The sequence below is a fragment of the Talpa europaea genome (assembly GCF_964194135.1).
Source record: "Talpa europaea genome assembly, chromosome: 3".
In the NCBI taxonomy this organism is placed as follows: domain Eukaryota; kingdom Metazoa; phylum Chordata; class Mammalia; order Eulipotyphla; family Talpidae; genus Talpa; species Talpa europaea.
Genome location: NC_140069.1, coordinates 47,850,758 through 47,869,751, shown reverse-complemented (window position 1 = coordinate 47,869,751; position 18,994 = coordinate 47,850,758). Strand labels below are relative to the sequence as shown.

The 18,994-nt window shown below is 36.1% G+C and overlaps 1 protein-coding gene across 1 annotated transcript in view; it reads right to left on the bottom strand.

Moving 5' to 3' along the window:
- The window catches only part of TRPA1 (transient receptor potential cation channel subfamily A member 1), a gene marked incomplete at both ends in the record, with an annotated part of 52,048 nt that overhangs the window by 26,912 nt on the left and 6,142 nt on the right, over positions 1 to 18,994 (bottom strand). The window contains 8 exons of the mRNA XM_084229553.1: positions 5,242 to 5,342; positions 5,973 to 6,072; positions 8,238 to 8,286; positions 10,310 to 10,446; positions 11,124 to 11,269; positions 11,738 to 11,846; positions 13,747 to 13,854; positions 17,580 to 17,755. Of these exons, the coding sequence (XP_084085679.1) occupies positions 5,242 to 5,342; positions 5,973 to 6,072; positions 8,238 to 8,286; positions 10,310 to 10,446; positions 11,124 to 11,269; positions 11,738 to 11,846; positions 13,747 to 13,854; positions 17,580 to 17,755 (926 nt within the window). The remainder of the gene's footprint in view (positions 1 to 5,241; positions 5,343 to 5,972; positions 6,073 to 8,237; positions 8,287 to 10,309; positions 10,447 to 11,123; positions 11,270 to 11,737; positions 11,847 to 13,746; positions 13,855 to 17,579; positions 17,756 to 18,994) is intronic.

The following is an 18,994-nucleotide window of genomic DNA, read 5'->3' as shown; positions in this document are numbered from 1 at the left end:
TCTTGAAGACACAGAAATAAAAAAAACCAAAACAGAAAAGGAAAGAGAAGTACGAAGGAAAAAGAATGAAGAAAGACTTCGGGAACTATCTGACTCCATGAGGAAAGGAAATATAAGAGTTATAGGAATACCAGAAGGAGAGGAGAGAGATGTAGGAACAGAGAAAATATTCAAAGAGATAATTGAAGAGAACTTCCCAAATGTGAAGAAGGAGCTGAAAATTGATATACAAGAAGCAAGAAGAACACCAAACTTCCACGACGAAAGAAAAAATACAGCAAGACACATAATAGTAAAGCTCCCAAGAATCCAGGACAAGGAAAAAATAATGAAGCTGGCAAGAGGGAAGAAACAGATAACATTCAAAGGAAAACCAATCAGGCTGACATCAGACTTCTCCGAAGAAACACTACGGGCAAGGAGAGAGTGGAGGGACATAGTCAACAGACTCCAAGAAAACAGATGCCAACCAAGAATACTCTATCCCGCAAAGCTCTCCTTCCTCTTTGAAGAAAGAATATGGACCTTCCCAGACAAACAGAAACTCCGGAATTTCATTGCAACTAAACCCCCACTCCAAAAAATACTACAAGGAGTCCTAAAGCCAGAACCTCAGAGCGACGAATAACAATGAAAGAAGGCCAAAAAAAAAAAAAAGTTATTAAAAGAATAAATAAATAAAATCAAAGGAAAGACAAACACAATGGCAAATACAGATGTTAACATATCAATATTAACTCTAAATGTAAATGGACTAAACTCTTCAATAAAAAGACACAGAGTTGCAGCCTGGATTAAGAAACAAAACCCAACCTTTTGCTGTCTCCAGGAAACACATTTAGCTACAAAAGATAAAAATAGGCTCAAAGTTAAAGGATGGAAAACAATCCTACAAGCAAATGGACCAAAAAAGAAAGCAGGAACAGCTATACTTATATCAGATAAAACAGATTTCAAACTCAAAAAGATAAAAAGAGACCCCAATGGTCACTACATTATGATCAAGGGGACAATACTTCAAGAAGAAATAACACTCATTAACATATACTCACCAAACGAAGGAGCACCAAAATATATCAGACAACTGTTGTCCTCTCTGAAAACAGACATCAGAGAAAACACATACGTAGTGGGAGACTTCAACACACCACTATCAACAATGGATAGATCAACAAGACAAAAAATAAGTAAAGAAACCAAAGCTCTAAATAAGGACCTAGAGAGTGCTTGGGCTTAACAGACATCTATAGAACACTAAACCCCAAAAAAACGGAGTACACATTTTTCTCAAGCGCACACGGATCATTCTCCAGGATCGATCACATACTGGGGCACAAGACAAACATCAACAGATACACCAAGATTGAAATCATATCAACCATCTTTTCTGAACATGAAGGCATCAAACTAGAAATAAACCATAAAAAGAAGGCAAGGAACTTTCCTACCTCATGGAGATTAAAAACCACACTACTGGAAGACCATTGGACTAATGAGGAGATCAAAGAAGAAATTAAAAAATTTTTTGAATTGAACGACAAGGAGGACACCAATATCCTAAATGTATGGGATGCAGCAAAAGCAGTAATAAGAGGAAAATATATAGCAATAGAAGCTCACATCAAGAAACAAGAAAGAACGCAAAGAAACAACCTAATCTCGAAGCTCAAAGATCTAGAAAAAGAACAACAAAAAAACCCCAAAACCAGTAGAAGAAAAGAAATAATAAAAACCAAGGCAGAAATAAATGAAATTGAAACTAAAAAAACAATCCAAAAGATCAATGAAACCAAGAGCTGGTTCTTTGAAAAAATCAATAAAATAGACAAACCCCTAGCCAGGCTCACAAAGGAAAAAAGGGAGAAAGCACAAATAAACAGGATCATCAATGAAAGAGGAGAAATCACAACGGACACAGCAGAAATCAAAAGAATAATCAGTAACTACTATGAACAGTTATATGGAAACAAGTTTAACAATCTAGAGGAGATGGACAAATTCCTACAACTCTACAATCACCCAAAGCTAGATAAAGAAGAAATAGAACACCTAAACAGACCAATTACAATTAGCGAAATTGAAATGGTAATCAAAAACCTCCCCCAAAACAAAAGCCCAGGACCTGATGGATTTACAAATGAATTCTACCAAACATTCAGAGACGAATTAGTGCCTATCCTTCACAAACTCTTCCAAAAAATTGAGAAGGAAGGGACAATACCAAACACGTTCTATGAAGCCAACATTACACTAATACCAAAACCGAACAAGGACAACACAAAAAAGGAAAACTACAGGCCAATCTCCCTAATGAACACTGATGCAAAAATCCTCAATAAAATTTTAGCTATCAGAATCCAACAATGTATCCATAAGATAATTCACCACGACCAAGTTGGATTCATTCCAGGGGCACAAGGATTGTTTAACATCCGAAAATCAATCAACGTTATCCAACACATCAACAAAAAGAAATATAAAAACCATATGATAATATCAATAGATGCTGAGAAAGCTTTCGACAAAGTGCAACACCCATTCATGATAAAAGCCCTTGAAATTCTTGGGATACAAGGAACATACCTCAACATCATAAAGGCCATCTATGACAAGCCAACAGCCAGTATCATTCTCAATGGTGAAAAGCTGAAAGCAATTCCATTAAGATCTGGAACAAGACAAGGATGTCCACTCTCACCATTGCTTTTCAATATAATACTGGAAGTCCTAGCCAGGGCAATAAGACAAGAGAAAGACATCCAAGGAATCCAAATAGGAAAAGAAGAAGTCAAACTATCACTATTTGCAGACAATATGATATTATACATAGAGAACCCCAAAAACTCCACAGAAAAGCTAATTCAACTCATCAATCAGTTCAGTAAAGTGGCAGGATACAAAATCAACACGCAAAAGTCAGTAGCCTTCCTATACACAAACAATCAATCTGAAGAAGAAGAAATCAAAAAGACCATCCCTTTTGTTATTGAAACAAAAAAAATCAAATATTTGGGAATAAATCTAACAAAAGAGGTAAAGGACCTATACAAAGAAAACTATAAAACACTGTTAAAAGAAATAGAAGAAGACACAAAGAAATGGAGAGACATCCCCTGCTCATGGATTGGAAGAATAAACATTATTAAAATGGCCATCCTTCCAAAAGCAATATACAGATTCAATGCTATTCCAATCAAAATTTCAATGTCATTCTTCAAAGAAATAGAACAATTATTGATGAAATTCATATGGAATCACAAAAAACCCCGAATAGCCAAAGCTCTCCTGAAAAAAAAAGAAGGGAATGGAGGCATCAGACTCCCAGACTTCAAACTATACTACAAAGCCATAATCATCAAAACTGCATGGTATTGGAACAAGAACAGACATACAGACCAATGGAATCGAATAGAAAATCCAGAAATAAACCCACAGATTTATGGTCAACTAATCTTTGACAAAGGAGCAAAGAATATGCATTGGAGCAAAGAAAGTTTGTTCAATAAATGGTGCTGGGAAAACTGGGTCGCTACATGCAAAAGAATGAAGCTTGACCACCACCTCACACCATACACAAAAATCAACTCAAAATGGATTAAAGAACTAGACATAAGACCTGAAACCATAAAATATATAGAAGGAAATATAGGCGAAACACTACGTGATTTGCACATCAAAGACATCTTTACAGACACATCACCCAAAGCAGTGATAGTGAAGGCAAAGATAAACAGCTGGGACTACATCAAATTAAAGAGCTTTTGCACAGCAAAAGAGACAATAACAAAAACAAAGAGAAACCCCACCAACTGGGAGAACATTTTTGCACCCAACACTAATGATAAAGGACTGATCACAAAAATCTGCAAAGAGCTGATGAGACTCAACAACAACAAAGAAAAGAATCCAGTCAAAAAATGGGCAGAAGAGCTTAAAAGAAACTTCTCTGAAGAGGAAATGCAAATGGCCAACAGGCATATGAAAAAATGTTCAACATCACTTGTCATCAGGGAAATGCAAATCAAAACTACCATGAGATACCATCTTACACCAGTGAGAATGGCACATATTAAAAAAACTAGCAACAACAAATGTTGGCGAGGGTGTGGAGAAAAAGGAACTCTTCTGCACTGTTGGTGGGAGTGCAAACTGGTCCAACCACTGTGGAAAGCTGTGTGGAGATTTCTGGACCTACTAAACATAGAGCTTCCATATGATCCAGCAATTCCACTCCTAGGTATTTACCCAAAGGACACAGAAACATCAATTCCAAAGAACACCTGCACCCCTATGTTTATAGCAGCACTGTTTACAATAGCTAAGGTTTGGAAACAACCCAAATGCCCAAAAATAGATGACTGGATCAAGAAGATGTGGTACATATATACCATGGAATATTACTCAGCATTCAAAAAAGATAAACACATGCAATTTGCTGCAACATGGATGGCTCTGGAAGGGATCATGCTCAGCGAAATAAGCCAAAAAGAAAAAGAAAAATACCGGATGGTCTCACTCATAGCAGGAATCTAGAAAACTTAAATAAGGGACCAGGAAAATGAATAACTATAAGAAAGTGAAAATCAAAATCAACAAAAAACTATGAACCAGAGACACTTTTAGGGGGGCGGGGGCGGGAGGGGAGGGATTGGGGTCAGAATGGGGGGCTGTAATTGTATGGGGAATATAACAATAAAATTTATTAAAAAAAAAAAGAAAAAAAAATATGAACTTCATATATACACCTAACATAGATACACCTAACAATCCCTCAATAAGAATTAATTCCTGAATATAAATATGGAGATAATGTTTTTAACCTGTCAACACGTTGAGTCTTTGATGATGGAGTATTGCTAATTCACTCACATACTTGCTTTTTCCATTTATATGCAATTTGCATATTTCCATTTATATGCAGTCAAAAAAGCTGACTGACTATAGATGGAGCGATATGGGAACCCTCTGTATTTTTGAAAAATCAATCCCAATTAATTTATTATTGTCATATTCATAACCATCACCATTACGTTACAAATAAATATTCAAATATAACATCATTTATTTGCTGTAAATAATTTTAAATTCCAGAATCAGCCCTCAAAAGAGTAAAACTCATATGTTTTACTTTTAGTAAATGTACAAAATCACTTTACTCTCTAAATAAGCCAACTCAGTTAATGGAAACATACATATATATTATCACACACACACACATATATATACATATATGCAGATAACCTGCATAAACTCAGGTTGCAAATTTTTTAATCCACAAGGCTGTTGTACGGTCAAATGTAGAAAATTACGTCCTAGATGATCTTTTATGTCTACATGGGCACCTGAAAAAAAAACACACAAAATAAATATAACCACTATTCATTCATTTAAAGCATAGGGTCTATAGTGGATTTTCAATTAACAAAAATAAGTTTTTTGACTTAAAATGTTGCCAACTTTAAACACACAGGAAACTTTATACAGGAAAACTAAACATTTAAAAAATGGGCTTACCTCTGTGTATGTGAATAAAGGGTAGGGGATATGTGACTTATTAACATTAATATATGAGTCCTTACATTTTAACGCATAAAATATAAACATGGAGAGCTTGGAAAGTGAGAAAGAAGGGAGGATACCACTCTTCCTAGTTACCATCACACCAGGTTATTATGTTAAATAGTTACAGTACCTACTTCACACAGCATTAATTCATTGAAAGAATATAGATAAAATGCCCAGCAAAATGTCTGAAATATAATTGCCTTATTCTTAATATCATCCTGAAATTATCAAACTACTTCTCCCTTACTATACAGAAAATTATTCTAGACATGAAAATTATTCTACTTATGTCTGCATTCATAGCACCTGGCTCAATGACTGACACATAATAAAATGGTTAATAAATTTGGTTTATCTAACCAAATTGAGTAGTATTTCAAAAGATTTGAATTGGTCACTCTTGGTACCTCTAGAGAGTAGCAAATTTACAATATTCCAAGATGCAGAAGTAGTTGCTAGTAGCAGTGGAGAACGTCCTTCAGAATCGGTGGCATTAATATCTGCTCCCTAAAATAAAACAAGTCATTCCACATAGAGCTTAAGTACAGACAAACCAGCTTACCTTGCAAGTTAAAAATAATGCTAATTCCCTGGGATAGTGTGCTTGGGATAATATCCTTGGGACAGTTAGCACCCAATCATATGATTATAGAACTGCTAAATGTTTCTCTATAATTTATATGTTGTAACATCAGGAATCAAGGCATTCTTTTATAAATTTGACAACAAAAATTACCCTCACATGTTAATACTTTGATTAACATCGCAAGAGAATTATGTCATTACCTAAACCATAAAAAACAAAATCCTTTCACCAATATCAATAGCTTAATTACCACTGAATGTCCATGACAAAAATAGCCTTCCAAAAATATTATATATGTGATTTTTCAAACCTTTATAAGAAACTCCTCACTTTTTAGAAAACCTACTTTATTTGAAACAGAGAACTGAATAAATGGAACGGAAATGATTCAACCCTAAGGTAAAATTTTAGTCAAATATTTGATAACATTAGTACTTTATTTTTTCATTTTTTTATGCATTTATACTTTAAAAGTGTAACACAGGTCTCCCTGGTGGTGCAGTGAGTTGAGCGCAGCTCTGTGAAGCTGTCCGCAGCCTCTGCAGTGTGGGTTCGATTCTCGGCCTGCCAGGGAGATCCCCACATGGAACAGCAGACCTATCCTGTCACGCCCGCTGCTCCCCTCAGCAGTGTATTTCTGTCCGTCTGCCTGTTCTGCTCCCTGCTTTGTCTCTGGTGAATACTCTCACCCTCCCATGCCGCTGGCCTGTACCCCAACTCTTGTATAAAAATAAATAAATCTTTAAAAATAAAAGTATGACACATATGTACTTTTTAAATGAGTAAATCAACACTCACCATTATGTATTATGGTTATCATAATTGATATGACAAGAAACAGAGGCTTTTTAAAATTTCATTGAAAGAAATCTATCTTTTGGACAGGGTAATAAAGGTAGTATAAAATCTGAGCACAGAAAATGATAGAAGCACATCCTTTTTTGAAAACACAACAAATTCCATTTGCAGATATGTCAATCAGCTTTAGTAGGGAGGTCCTGCCATAACAGTTCTCTTGCCAGATGAAGAGCTACATTTGCAGAAAATCAGGCATGACAAGATTTGGTATATAATGCATCTTCCCAGGATTCTATGTAAATACTATAATTGCAATAGTTGCTATTTGGCAAAAGCACTGCTAAATACTACAAAGGGAGCTGCAGTCATTGCTGATGTGTTGGAGCTTAAATAAATAAATCATATATTCATTCGTATAAAAGGCTTATTAATTTTTTTAAATTTATTAATTATTTTTTTAATTTTATATATTTTTACATCATTTTTCATTTTTGTGCAATGTATGCATTTTCATCTTGGGTATAGTCCCCATACATTTCCCCCCACCTTGTTTTGATCCTACTCACTCCTCCCCCCTCTGTACAGTGTCTCTGGTTTATAGTTGCTTGTTGATTTTGATTTTTTACTTTTATTATAATTAGTCTTTTCCCTGGCCCCTTATTTAGGTTTTCTAAGCTAGATGGGATCATGCTGAGTGAAATAAGCCAGAAAGAAAAAGAAAAATACCAGATGGTCTCACTCACAGTGGGCTTATTAAATTTTAACCAAAAAAATAAACTAAAATTTAACTCAAAATCCTCTGTAGAGTGAAAAACCTTTCGGTTGTAACAAACCTTGGACAATATTTTTATGTTTTCAGTTTTTCACTCTTTTAAAGATGGCATGGAAGTGGCCAGGGTAGAACTTTACATTGGAAAGTGAAGGTGACGCCTGCTACCTGGCCAGCTTCCCCTTTAAAGCCACCTGCTCTGAAGGGGGTCACCAAGCTAACATTCTCTTAGTCTAGCTGAAAGGCAAAGAGTTTTCCTTGCCAGGGATCCACCAACTCCCGACACTAAAAACATGGATACATATATCGAGTATGGGTTTTGGTGCTTCTAACTTCATGGTAACTAAGTTTGGCCGTTATGTAGTCATACACAACAATTGCAAATATGTCAATCAGCTTTTAGTAAATGTTTTTGCTGATAAGCAAGAATTTAAAATTTGATTCATTTTTGCAAATGCACATTATGAAATTAAAAAATTTTATATGAAATAAAAATAAACATGTCAATGGAATAGTTACCATTGAGATTAAGTATTCTGCTAGTTCATGGTGATCAAATAGTGAGGCTCTGTAGAAAGAGAATAATAAGCATATTAAGGTACTGTTGATATAAACATAACACAAAGTTACCAGATTTTTAAAGTCAATTTAAAAATCATTTAATGAGGGCCTCCCCGTGGCGCAGTGGTTGAGCGCTGGGTTGCGAAGCTGCCCGCGGCCTCTGTGACGCCAGTTCGATCCCCGGCTGCTCCCTGGCCACCCGAGGAGGGTCCCGCATGGCGCGCAGACCTCTCCTGCTGCCCGCTGCTCCCCTCAGCAGTGTACTTCGGTCCCTCTGCCTGCTCTGCTCCCCGCTCTGGCTCTGGTGAATTCTCTCACCCTCCCGCGCTTCTGACTGTACCCAGTGCATGTATAAACAAAACAAACAAACAAATAAATAAAAAAACATGCCTCTATAAAAAAAATAATAAAATAAAAAAATCATTTAATGATAAAATGCTAGAGAATTAATCACCTTTTATAATTTCTAATTGATCTGATTAGGGTAATATTTTAACAATAGCAGGAGTGAAAAAGATCAAATAAATACATCATTAAGATTTTCTTCCTCATCTTTTATAAAGCCCATTCCATTTTCTCCATGTAAAACCTTTAAGAAGATGATCTGAAGTGAGCAGTAACATCTATACTAACAACTGAAAATAGAAAAGTTCAGGGTGTTATCACTGTAAATATGGAAAGTAATAGGTTTCATGCAATGTGTGCCTAAAATTCATCTGCAATGTTCAAAATGCTGCCTCTTAGGCAAAAGTTGTCAAGGCAGTGTTAGCTCTCTTACAGTTTTATGAAGTCAAACAAATCATCAGGAGAACGGAAGTCATTTTGGTATTACATCACACCTAATCATAAGGGTGATATTAATGAATAAAGCAAATAAAACTTTCCATCTATAATACCACTATAACAAATGTTAACACTAATGATTTAAAAACTTTGTTACTGGGCCTCCCTGGTGGCACAAGGGGTTAAGTCTCAGCACTATTAAGCTTTTGGCAGCCACTCCAGCACAAGTTCAATCCCCTGGCCAGGGACACACATGGCTCAGCAGACCTCTCCTGTCCTGTCCGCTGCTCTCCTCAGCAGTGCATTTCAGTCAAATCTGCCTTTTCTACTCCCCATTCTATCTCTGGTGATTCCTCTCACCTCCCACCTCTGACCTATACCCCAGCTCTTGAATGCATAAATAAATAAAATAAATCTTAAAAAAAACCTTTGTTTCTGATTGCAAATCCATTTCTTTGTTCCTACTCACTGTTACCTCAGCTTTTCTTAGCTTTTGTATATAAATCTTGGAATCAGCTTCCCAATTTTCACCCAAATTCACAAGATACTGTATTATATTTAAATTGTATTTAAATTATTAATTTTAAGAACAACATTAAGGGCCCATTTGATTTGTTCTTATTCCTCCCCAGTCTAGCTTTGCTAGTGAAAGTTTGCTGCAGACCAGTAGCATCAGTACTAGGAGTCCATAAAAAATGCAAATTGTCAAGAGATCTGGAATGAATGGAGGCTTGCAAAGTTTAAATGACCTGTCAAAGGTAACATAGTCAGGTAGGGCTGGAGCCCCATGCTTCTTACTCCAAAGCTCACTGTTTCAACTAAAACAATATACTTAGATCTTTGCATCACAGTAATAAAGGGAAGTCTATCCCAAAGGGAAAACTTTTCTTTGAATTCAAGACAAATTCCAGATGCCACTGGTTATTATAAAGAGATTCCATGATTGTAGGTCAGAATTACTTTCATCTGAATTGGGCTGAACTGTTACAAGAAATACCAGCCAATCCAAGTTGAGTATTCCAGCCTAGTAGTCACCAGGCTAAGCATACTTATGGGTCAAGTGGATAGACCTATTTTCCTAAAATAATTCCTTTTGGGGCATATTTGTATATTAAAGCCATGTTCTAAATGAACACATTTAACTATACCCAGATCACTGCATTTCTAAATTGGTTAAACACTGGAATCACTTAAAAGTTTTTTAAATTCCTGTGCACAGTACCCAGGATGACAGGCAGAAAACTTGCCTGTGAAGCGGTGTCTCCTGATTTCCATCCACTGCATTGACAATATCACTGCTGCCAGTGTAGGAAGATATCATCAATTTAACAATCTCAGTGGCTCCCTGGGTGGCAGCAAAATGAAGGGCTGTGCACTTGCCATTCTGTAAAGAGGTGACTGTTATCAGAATCAATGTTTAAACTCTCAATTTAGCTTTTCTTCCTACATCAACAAAATCATGGAATATGGAATTTAAGATGAGGAATAGTAATTTTATGTATTGAAAAGCATTAATATAAAAATCACAGCTGGCAATTTTGCTTCCTTGCAATCTTAAGGTCCTTCCCAGTCCTGCCAGCGCTTCCACTATCAGCATCACCATGATTACTCTTTATGTGTTCTCTTTTCAATTGTTTTGAGTAGCACTCAAAATCTTTAATAGAGATTAAAAATTTGAGAAGTTAAACTCTATGGGGACTACACCTGAGAGGGTAGGGGGAAGCAATTATTGTTTAAAAAATGAACAGTGATGTAAAAAATAAAAAAATTAATATAATAAAAAAAGAAAAAAAAGAACTTAAAAAATTTGAGAAATTCTCTTACCATGCTTCTACATCAATAGCAGGAAATAATATTTATGTCAATGTAAACTAACTATGAAAGAGCTATAAATCATTTTGGAAAATAATTTAATAACAATTCTAAAATTATAGTATCGTGGGAAAAATTATATAAAAGAGCTATAAATATATAAAACTATAAAAGAACTATACATAATTTTGAAAAATAATTTAATAACAATTTTAAAATTATAGCATCATGAAACAAATAAACATTTACCTCCATCATGTCCAGCTTGGCACCATTATCCAGGCACATTTTAATCATTCCCAAGTCACCACTTTGAACTGCCATGTGGAGCGGGCTAGATTTCCCATTATTCACAAAGTTAATATGAGACTGTCTTCTATATCCATGTTCTTCACCTTTAGAAGAAAATAAAACTCAAGATAACAAATATTATAAACAAATACAACTTTTTAAAAAAATATTTATTTATTTATTCATACAAGAACTGGGGTACAGGCCAGATGCGTGGGGAAGGTGAGAGGATTCACCAGAGACAGGGCAGGGAACAGAACAGGCAGACTGACGAAATACACTGCTGAGGGAGCAGCAGGGGAGATAGGAGAGGTCTGCCGCACCATGTGGGACCCTCCCCGGCTGGCTGGGATCGAACCGGCGCTGCAGAGACTGCGGACAGCTTCACAGCACGGTGCTCAACCACCTGCGCCACCAGGGGAGACCCAACAAATACAACATTTTTCAGTAAAGACTTGTTTTAGACTTATATAAAGCCCACACATAAATTTTGTTAAGTATTTTTATGAAATTGATAGCATTCACCATAATAGGTATCTTATAATATATGATGTAGGAAAACCTCTACTCACCATACTTTAATATTATTTCCATGCATCTCTGGGCACCTGAAAATGCAGCCTGGTGAACTGGGTAACATCCCCATTTATTTGATTTACATGGCTTAGCTCCTTTATTTAACTGGAGAAAAGGAAAGAATTTTTAAAAAACTCATATTGACTCAAGTAAAACCCAAAATCACAAGTGTAGACAAGAATTTACATGCATCTCCCAGATGATTTCACAATTCTATGCCTATGTAAAACTACACAGAAAAGTTCCATATGATATAAAATCTAGATAAAAGGTAATTTGGGAACTGGGCTAAGATTCTGAAACAGAGACAGTTAAAAATTTTCAAAGATGAAATAAAAAAGTAGATACAAAATTAACACTCTTAATACCTCAGTGAACTAAATAAATCAATACATCTTTCAATGAGATTAATGAGATTTTTAAAAAACTTTGCCATGACCCCTCCCATACTTATTCTCAAGTTACTTAATCAAATAAAGAGGTAACATTTGCCAGAATCATTTAATTTCATTAGTGTAGAAATAGTAAATGATTTACTTTTCCTAAACTTTGAAAATCCGGCATTTTTACTATTAAAAATCTTTTTACTAAAAAGATGTTTGAAGAACTGAATCATATACTACTTTGACCTCTGCATCAATCGTTTTCAACTATCTTTTTATAGGTCATTGCACTTCAGATTTACTTTGAGTATCTTTTATTCTCACAAAAGGAAAGATTTTGGAAAAGCAGTAATGTGTGAAGAAACAATATCTTTTGTAATCTTGCCGTCTAGGAATAGCATTGTTTTATATTTCAGAAAATAATACTTTTTTGTCTCATTTCTTTGCAAAAGTAATTTTTATATGTATACTGGTGGATCATGCCATTCAAAAGAATTTTTATTTAGTAATATTTTTAAAATTATGAATCTGTCAAGTACATACCCCATTTTGGAGTACAGAAAGTTCTAAACATATGATGAGTCCTTATTATTGAATGTCAATTTTTAGTTTCCTCCCTCTTATATATAGTTCAATGTTTTTATTATATCCTTGGGAAGCTTTCAAGAAATGAAATTGTTGAGTGAAAAAGTATTACTTCCACAGTTAATGAAATTCCCTGACTCATCAAAATTTTTCTAACACTGAATTATGTCAACAGTGTTTTCAACATTGCAAATTGAGACAAAAAGATATATCATTGCTTTAATCTATTTCTCTGATTATTAGAGAAATTAATTAAACTTTGTGTTCCTTGCCAATTTTCTATAGTGCATTGTCTTTTCCTTATACACTTGTAAGAATACTTGACAAGATAAATTTATTTCCATTAAAACATAAATAGGTGAATATAATCATATGTTTTGTCTCTAAAGGTCAACTGAGGTACAATAGATATTACTATATAGATATATAGATGTATTTCCTGGATAAAGACATCAAGATGTTGCATGTGACTCTTAATTATTTCAATCAGTAATTTGCTAGTATTTTTAATATTTCTATCTGTATGTTTAATTTAAAATGATTACAGGGGCCTCCCTGGTGGTGCAAGGGGTTAAGACGCTGAACTATGAAGTTATCCGCAGCCACTACAGTATGAGTTCGATCCCCAGCCAGAGAGGTGACCCACAGGTACAGCAGACCTCTCCTGTCTTGCCAGCTGCTACCCTCAGAAGTGTATTTCAGTAGATCTGCCTATTCTGTTCCCCACTTGGTCTCTGGTGAATCCTTTCACCCCTCTGCACCTCTGGCCTGTACTCCAGTTCTTGTATGCATAAATAAATAAATATTTTTTTAAAAAAAGATTACATATCTTTTTTGAGGAAAATGATCAAATATTGGAATTATATTTGCTTCATAAAATTAATTTGCTATAAAAAACTTAACTGAAATGAAATTTTTTTCCATGAATTTTAAAAGAACTTATAAAATCTACAGAAGTGTGTGATTTTAACTATTTCTAGAATTTTGATCATTTTCTTTGAAGACAATAAAAACAAAAATATGATTAAAGTACAAACCAAAATTTGAAGTGCTTCACTATTGTCTTTGGAACAGGCAATCACCACAGCTGTGTTTCCATTTTCTCCTTCCAAATTAAGATTAGTACTGCTGTGATCAGTCAAGACCTATACAAAAAAGAGGAATAATTATCAAAAAGTTAACTTGCAGGTTTGCAAAAAAGGTACTTGACTTCAACTTGAATATAAGCTCTAGGATTCAGGGACCATGTCTTTATCTTCCTTCACCCATCTCTCACAGAATCTGGCACAAAATCTTAAATATCTTGGGTAGGTATTACATTTCTCAAATAGATGAAATAATTTTAATTTCTTTATCATATCATTAAGAAATATTGAATTTTGGAAGTGGAAATAGACTAGGAATTGAAGATACTAGTTAACATAGCTCATTTTATACTTGTGTTGAGTGAGCAATGTTAACTAACATCTACAAAAAACAAATTTGTGGAGTCATCTGGAATGTGTGGGTTGGGAAGGAGGAAGAGAAGGGAGAAGAGAAAGAAAGAAAGACTAAGGGAGGGTAGGAGGGTGGAAAAAGGGAGAAAATGGTCTCTTTATTCTCTAGTCATTTTTCTTTTAATTACATTGTAAGGGCCTCCCCTGGTGGTGCAGCAGTTGAGCGCTGGGATGCGAAGCTGCCCGCAGCCTCTGCAGCGCCGGTTCGATCCCCGGCCGCCTGCGAGGGTCCCACATGGCATGCAGACCTTTCCTGCCTGGCTCGCTGCTCCCCTCAGCAGTGTACTTCATCAGTCTGCCTATTCTGCTCCCCGCTCTGGCTCTGGTGAATTCTCTCACCCTTCCACGCTTCTGACTGTACCCAGTGCTTGTATACATAAATAAATAAATATTAATTACATTGCGAGCATTCTGGGAAATGGCAATTAAAACTCCATTCTCTTCAGCAGAGAAAGGAGTTTCATATAACACTGGTATAGCTTAACTCAATTAGTTCAAATTTAGTCTGAAACAGAAACTGTTTCCATGATGTAAGAAATTAGCTTTCCTTATAATACGTTTAAGCAATTTTCTAATAAGATTTAATCCAAGACCCATTCCTTCCTCATCTTCCAGATGCTTACTGGCCAAGAATCTATAGATCTTTAACCAGTATTTTTTTGCTATTAAATCAAACAATATTTATCTAATATAATTATCTCTCTAGAGAAAAATCTTTTGAGTTGTCTTGCAACAAGACTATAAAACTATGACATGCTTACAATTAAATTATTTAATAAGAATTTATTGAACAAGTTGTGTCTTACACACTTTGGCTTTTTTTAAATCACACAAGCTCCTAACAGAACTACATTTTATAGAATGTACCCTGATATGTCAGCAACCTTGATTAAAGGACATCAAACTCATTACTAATTTATTTTAGTTTTGTCATTTGACAAAACTCTAGATTCACATGTATAGGAAACTCACCAAAGTCTATAACAGGAGATTTTTCTTTTTTTTAAGATTTATTTATTTATTTATACAAGAACTGGGGTGCAGTCAGAAGCACGGGAGGGTGAGAGGATTCACCAGAGCCAGAGCGGGGAACAAAACAGGCAGACCGACGAAACACACTGCTGAGGGGAGCAGCAGGCGGCAGGAGAGGTCTGGCAACCATGTGGGACCCTCCACGTTGGCCTGGGATTGAACCAGCACTGCAGAGGCTGCAGGCAGCTTCGCAGGCCAGCACTCAACCATTGCGCCCCCTGGGAAGGCCCTATTTTTCTTTTTGCCCTTTGGAGTTGGAGATCGCTAGCATCTGTTAGGTTGTTATCGCTGTTCTACCATAAGCACCATCTTTCACACAGTCATGTTAAATTATTGGTGGCAAGGGTCCCAGAGAGAGCAACTAAACTGTGTGCCCATTTCAAATTTACTCAAGACAGAGCAAGTCTGGAAGGTCTGCAGGTGTGGCCTCCAGGGATCCCTCTGATGAGAAATGAAGGAGCCTCAGGAGAAGGTCAACCACTGGATACTTTGAAGTTAAGCCCCAAGGCCTGCAGGCTATAGAAAAACAAGGCTACCTTCTAACTCCCAGGTCCCTGTGCCTCAGGCCCTCTGGGCAAGAGCTTGAGGTAACAATTTTTTTTCACTTCACTGCTTCATGATAAGCAGTAGAAGATTGGGAATGATGGAGGGAAGTGGCAGAGCAGACAAAGGAAAAGCATTTTAAACTGGCAAGAGCTAGTGGGGCAGAGACCTGACCCATGGACAGAATTGGCAGACGATGGCTACTTGCAAGAACATAAGGAGACACAACACAATTTCTTCCTCCTTATTCTATTCTCTTCACCTTTGGTGAAGCAGAGGGGTTTGAAAGTATATTTGATGGAGTTATAACTGGTAAGACCAAATTAAAGTAAAGCAATTAATTTCAATTCTCTTATAACCCTATTTTTCTTCTTGTTCACACATCACACAGGAGAATCTTTGTTATACCCACCGTCTATTTTAAAATCAATGTCGGTTTATTTCTAAACTTTCTTTTTCTATTTCTATATGATATCAACTTTCTATATTTGTGAGTCTGAGGATTTCAGATTTCTAATTTACAATAACCTTTTCAATTGTTATCCTGTCTTTGAATTCCCAAACCATACTTTATAGCCAAGGTTAATTAAGTCAATGTGCATTTTTCTTCAAAAGAGCCTCAGAGGAAGCATAAGAGCTCCTTGGAGAAACAGCTGACATGTCTGAGGGCTCTCTGAACTCAGATGATGTACAGGCAGCACCTGGCTCATGAAAAACGCAGACATTTAAGAAACGGTATTGCCAAAAGCCTTTCCAATAACTTCCTTCAGGGGCTTCTCTCACTCAACTCTCCCCTTCTCTTTCAGCAAGAACCCCCATTTACACATTCATTTATTCACTCACTCAGTAGTGCTGAGAACTGAACATATTAAAATTACTCAACATCCTTCAAGTATAAACAGTCAGAGGGGGAGAAAAGCACATTATATTTGATTGTATTATATTACATGTGTTAAGAATTACAACAGAGTTGTATATAAGGTACAACAGAAAAGCAGAAAGGGGGCTCCCCTCATGTCCTCTAAGCCTGACTTAAAGGAATCAGTGACTGGAGAGAAAGGCGTTTGTACTAGAGAGAGCATGGAGGTTGTGAATACCCCTAAATCTCTTTGAAGATTTTTATACAAAATAAGTTTTAATATGATGTGAAGGACCAAATGAGTCCCTCAAAATTCCAGTGTTCTGAAGTTCTACTAGTTAACTCATCCTCCCTGTATCTGAGGCTAGATAATTCTCATTCATCATTGATAAATGATTTAACTCACATATTATGGTATAATCAATAATTCTTCAAAAACATTCATTGAGGAATCCATTTTCACTTATAATCAATCATCTCTTAATTTTAATAATTCTAATAAGTCAAGTAAAAGTGATAGTGCCTTAACTTGCAAACACAAAGATGAAAACAAAGTTCCTAATTTTGGCCTTTAGCAGTTATGCAACATTAGGCAAAGTATTTCTCTCTGTGATTTCATTTCCTAAGCTAGGAAGTAGGGATAATAGTCATACTTCATACTTTTGTTTAATATTTTTATATGAAGATTAAAGCAACTAAAGCCTACAAAGCTCTAAGATGCTTGGTACATAAGAATTACTCAGTCAAGGTAAGACTACTAATATTATCACTGCCATCTCTCTCACCATCACCATGTGGTTGGAAATAAAGGTAATAGTGTAATCATTACATTGCATTGCTCTGCCAACTTAGGTTGGCCATGCCAGCCCAGAGACAGCTGGCCATGGGCACAACCCATGCTGTGAGGGTCAGTGCCCTGGGAGCCTGCCAACATCCTTACCTTCACCACCTCATTATGCAAGCCCTGCACAGCTAGGTGGAGGGGCGCCATCATGTTGTTGTTTCGGAGGTTTGGGTTGGCTCCTTTGCTAAGAAGAAACTTCACACTTTCAGCTTGGTTTTTTCCTGCCGCCCAGTGTAGAGGGGTATTTCCAAAATTGTCCATCACATTCAGAACTAGAAAAAGACACAAATATATGGGTTAGACTGTTCTCGTACTGTTTGAAACCCCCACTGCATGTCAATTCACTTCAAAACTCGGTGCTAAATGCTACAATAAGGCTTTACCTTCCTTATGAAAAATAAAAATATAGCTTTGGTTCTCAAGAAATATCTAATGGACATCTGAGAAGAGGCACAGAACTGTGGGTGCTGACTTTGTTGATGAGTGAAATGACAGTCCCTAGCACACACAAGAAATAGATCCTCCTATTGCCACATGTTTTTATCTGTGGTATGAATTTGGGAGTTGTTGTAAAATATTAACCCATGTGCCAGGCACTCTACTAGGTTCCATACAACCATTATTTCATTCAACCCTCCAACAGCCCACAAAGCACCTTGACCCTTTTTCACAAAGATAAGAAAAAGTCAAGATAAATGAAGCCTAGAGAGGTTTGAAATTTACCAGTGTTACATCCCTATTAAGGAGCTCTCTAAATTACCTTTTTGAACGTCAGTTTTTTCATATTCAAATAGGAAGGGGAGGACAAGGGAAGAAATGGGAAGGGAGGGGAAAGGAGGAGAAAGAAAAAAGGGAAGGGAGAGGCAGGAAATAGATGGAAGAGAAGGATGTATGTGTATTTTGTAATGTGTAATACTGTTCGGAGGAATATTTTAAGTTATGTCTCCAAAGACATTAGCCCAAAAACAGATGACTGGATCAAGAAGATGTGGTACATACACACCATGGAATATTACTCAGCATTCAAAAAAGATAAACACATGCAATTTGCAGCAACATGGATGGTGCTGGAAGGGATCATGCTCAGCGAAATAAGCCAGAAAGAAAAAGAAAAATACCGGATGGTCTCACTCATGGCAGGAATCTAGAAAACTTAAATAAGGGACCAGGAAAATGAATAACTATAAGAAAGTGAAAATCAAAATCAACAAACAACTATGAACCAGAGACACTCTATGGGGGGTAGGGGGTGGGGAGGGGAGGGATTGGGGTCAAAATAAGGGGATTGCAATTGTATGGGGAATATAAAAATAAAATTTATTTTTAAAAAAAGACATTAGTGGAGTGCTTGACTCATAGCAATGGTTCAAAATATCTGAATCAAAAGAATGACACACCACTAATAACTAGAATTACAGACTTGAGACCCTGATCCCACACACCTTTCCCTTGTATATTTCTGCAATAAAATATATTTTACTATTTACCCTGTAAACTCAGTATAAGAATAT